The following is a 3459-nucleotide window of genomic DNA, read 5'->3' on the forward strand; positions in this document are numbered from 1 at the left end:
TTTTTTTTTTTTTACAATTTTAAATAAACGAAAAATAAATAAATAAATATTTTTAAAAAGTCGTTTAAAGTTTTACTTTCTTTAAATATTTATATAAATTAATTTATGCATTAAAATCATTTTAATTATTTATTTTTAATTTTTTAGAATGGACGTAATTATAAAGTAATATATATTAATACAACAAAAGTGAATGTATAATATCGAACGCCGGTAGCGCGCTTTGTGTCTAAGCAACACCAAAACAGAAATATTTCTCTGAAAAGACGATAATAAAATGCGACTTAAGAATGATTTACGTAAAATATAAGTTTGAATTGATTTATTATTAATTTTTTTATACTTTTATTACGAATTTACTCGAATTTATAAAAGAAAGTTTAGCCGCATCGATGCACTCGATCACTGTTTAGTATTGTTTCTTAACGATTTTTAACGAAGTAGCGAAGTGTAAGGTATAAACAGTCGAAGTTTCTTATACTTTACAATGTCCAGAATCGTACTAAATAGTTTCTAATTAATTATTTCTTGTTAGGAAATAGAAAAATATTATAGAAATCCAATAACAAACACAGTTTGCATGTAGCATCCAGTCAAACCAGACAGATACGTCTCTAGTTCGCAGGCGCTTGTCCCAGCTCTCCCGAACGTCCGCTATGAATGTATATGTAGAGGAGAAATAGTGGCGGCTCTTTCATTATACACCTTACTTACCTTCAGTGCGATCCTCATCGGCTCCAACAGAAAATGACAGATACGGAAGGCGCCACTACAGGTAATTCTGTACCACCGACACCAAAGAAAAGTAAAGGTAGAGCCAGAAAATCAAAAAATGCACAGAATCATCCTAAGATATCGGAGATGGTTATAGAAGCCATTACGGAGCTGAAAGAGCGTAATGGATCCTCTCTACAAGCAATTAAAAAATACGTCGGAGCGAATTTTAAAGTGGACGTCGAGAAACTCGCACCGTTTATTAAGAAATATTTGAAAACTGCAGTAGTTAATGGTGTCCTGATGCAGACAAAAGGTCACGGAGCTACCGGTTCTTTTAAATTGAGCGTATCCTTGATATCTCAAGATAAACCAAAAAGTCGGGAGGAACCCAAGAAGAAGAGTAAGAACGTTGTGGCTGCTAGCAAAAGGGGTGCCAAACCGAAAAAAATTGTTAAGAAAACGAAAGTAAAAGTGGAGAAGAAAGTCAAAAGTGCCAAAACTCCTAAGAAACCGAAAGCGAAACCCGTTTCTAAATCCAAAAAGAGTAAGGAATCCAAGAAGAAGAAATCCAAAAAGTGAGATTTATTTAAATTTTCTCACATTTGTGTAATATAATGGTGAGTTATATTGTGATGATTTTTAATAATTAAAAAAAAAAAAAACATTATTTAAGTTTTAACTCGTAAAAGTTTTTTAAACTTAATTCTGTGCGTTTATACTGTCAAACAGTAGAAAATAATGTAAATACATGTAAATATATTAATATGTAAAATGTGATAACGTGTAAATATATCTTTAGTGAAGCTAAAGTAACTTTTAGATAAATTTTATATAGAGACTTCTATATAAAATTTATCTAAATGTAACATCTACTGTTTAGTGATTCATATTTAATGTTTAATTTGCATTTTAAATGTTTTGTATGTAAAAAAAACTTCATTGATTTGTATTCAAATTAGTAAAAAATGTTGTCGAGAATGTTTTCTAAGAATAATGTGACAAATAAGGGTCCACCACGTGTCAAAATATAGAAATTTGTACTCGAAATCTATTAGTCATTAAAATAATGATAATAAACGATTTTATAAATAATTATTAAAGTTTTTGAGTAAATCAATTGTGTGACGTTTTAGGAAAAATGCTGTCAAATAAAATTCAATAATAATTTTACAGAAAATTCAGCAAATGGCTTTTTTTTTGTAAACTGTAAAAATGCTCCGAAAAGCAATGTCTCGTGTATAGTTTAAATTCAATTTTTTTTATATAAAAAATTTAGTAAATAAATATGCATATAAAAATATGTAAAATTAACAAGATAATTTAATAAAATTATTGACTTTAGTGAAGTCGAAATTTTTTTTTTTTTTTTAATTAATTTCATACTGCGCGTCGCGGCGCGAGTCGATTCAGCAGTGCGCGAGGTATTAATTACAAATCTATAAAAACATGCGCTTCTACTTTTAACAATAATTAATTACAATTTATTATTGTTAAAAGTAGAATCGCAGACGTTTTAAATACAGACATTTCAGGAAAGGGAAATTTATTAATATTGCTAGTAATATATTTAACGTGTAACGCGAATCGACGCGTCGCGTCATTTTACCCATGAACGATAAATGATGGTGAGGAACAATTACTGTTTAATTGCAGTAATTTGTAGTTGTATTCAGCCTTCGAGCTACTCGTGGCCGTCGATTATATCGTTACATTCTTATATCCGGTAGTAAAACAGGTTCTTTTAGAGTTGACTTAGTACATTTTAGCACAGATGTGTTTCCTCTAATACTTTACATTGACATCTACAAATGCCATCTTTAAACATNAAAAAAAAACTGTAAATGCTAGTAACAAGTAAAACTTTACTGGAGATACACACGACCCTCATTATCTCCCTACCCTCTCGACCTTTAACCACCAAAATTTAATGGCATTAATTCCCTTAATAAACAAATCTTCTTGCAAAATTTCAGAAATTTTCGACAAAAATCACAGGAGTTATTAAGCTTCAAAGAGGGTGAACAAATATCATACTAATATCCATATATACAGAAAAACCCCTGAATTTTTCTGCATTTCTTGACATTTGAATGTGTCCTAAGTCCAAAATGTAAAATTCTTGAGGGTCATTTTTTGACCGATCTCCATACTTTCCCTGTGTTATATATAACAACCGAGAAAGTAATATAAAAAGGTAAATAAATCCTATAATTTAATATATGCATTTATAATAATAAACGGAATTTAAAATTATTATTTTTATTTCCTGTTTTAATAAATATGTTATCATTAACAGTTTAATTTATTAAGACATTAATAAATTATTAATTAAAAAAGACTTTATTAATAATTATTTATGACATTCTGCAAGAGATAAAACAACAATAACTTAATTATTAAAATAAATTATGTAATTAATTAAATTAAATATATATAAAATCAAGATAAATATATTTTCAATGCATATTAATAAATATTTATTACATATAATATTAACTTTATAACAGCATTATACATTTAACATCATATATATATTATATAATAAATATTGTATAATATACTTGTATGAGTGTGTGTATGTATATATATATATATAAACATTAATGTCATTTAAGATATAAGAGTAATTTTAGAAATAAATTAATGATAATTATAAACAAATTATTCAAGCTTTTAATAAATAACTCATAAAACTATTTATTTTATTTTACACTTTTATAAATTAATTTTTTATTAATTATC

The 3459-nt window shown here is 27.1% G+C and overlaps 1 protein-coding gene across 1 annotated transcript; it reads left to right on the forward strand.

Moving 5' to 3' along the window:
• The first annotated feature begins 640 nt into the window (after nt 1-640).
• On the forward strand, nt 641-1949 carry LOC111626685 (histone H1E-like). Its single transcript, XM_023370166.1, has one exon. The coding sequence runs from the start codon at nt 748-750 to the stop codon at nt 1294-1296; it is 549 nt and encodes a 182-aa protein (XP_023225934.1). The 5' UTR covers nt 641-747; the 3' UTR covers nt 1297-1949.
• The last annotated feature ends 1510 nt before the right edge of the window (nt 1950-3459 follow it).

The sequence above is a fragment of the Centruroides sculpturatus genome, unplaced genomic scaffold (genome assembly GCF_000671375.1).
Source record: "Centruroides sculpturatus isolate CEXI.00-Female unplaced genomic scaffold, Cexi_2.0 scaffold451, whole genome shotgun sequence".
Classification (NCBI taxonomy): Eukaryota; Metazoa; Arthropoda; class Arachnida; order Scorpiones; family Buthidae; genus Centruroides; species Centruroides sculpturatus.

Excerpts from the sequence above, each read along its gene's own strand:
- LOC111626685 (XM_023370166.1), top strand. The coding sequence starts at position 748 with ATGACAGATACGGAAGGCGCCACTACAGGTAATTCTGTACCACCGACA.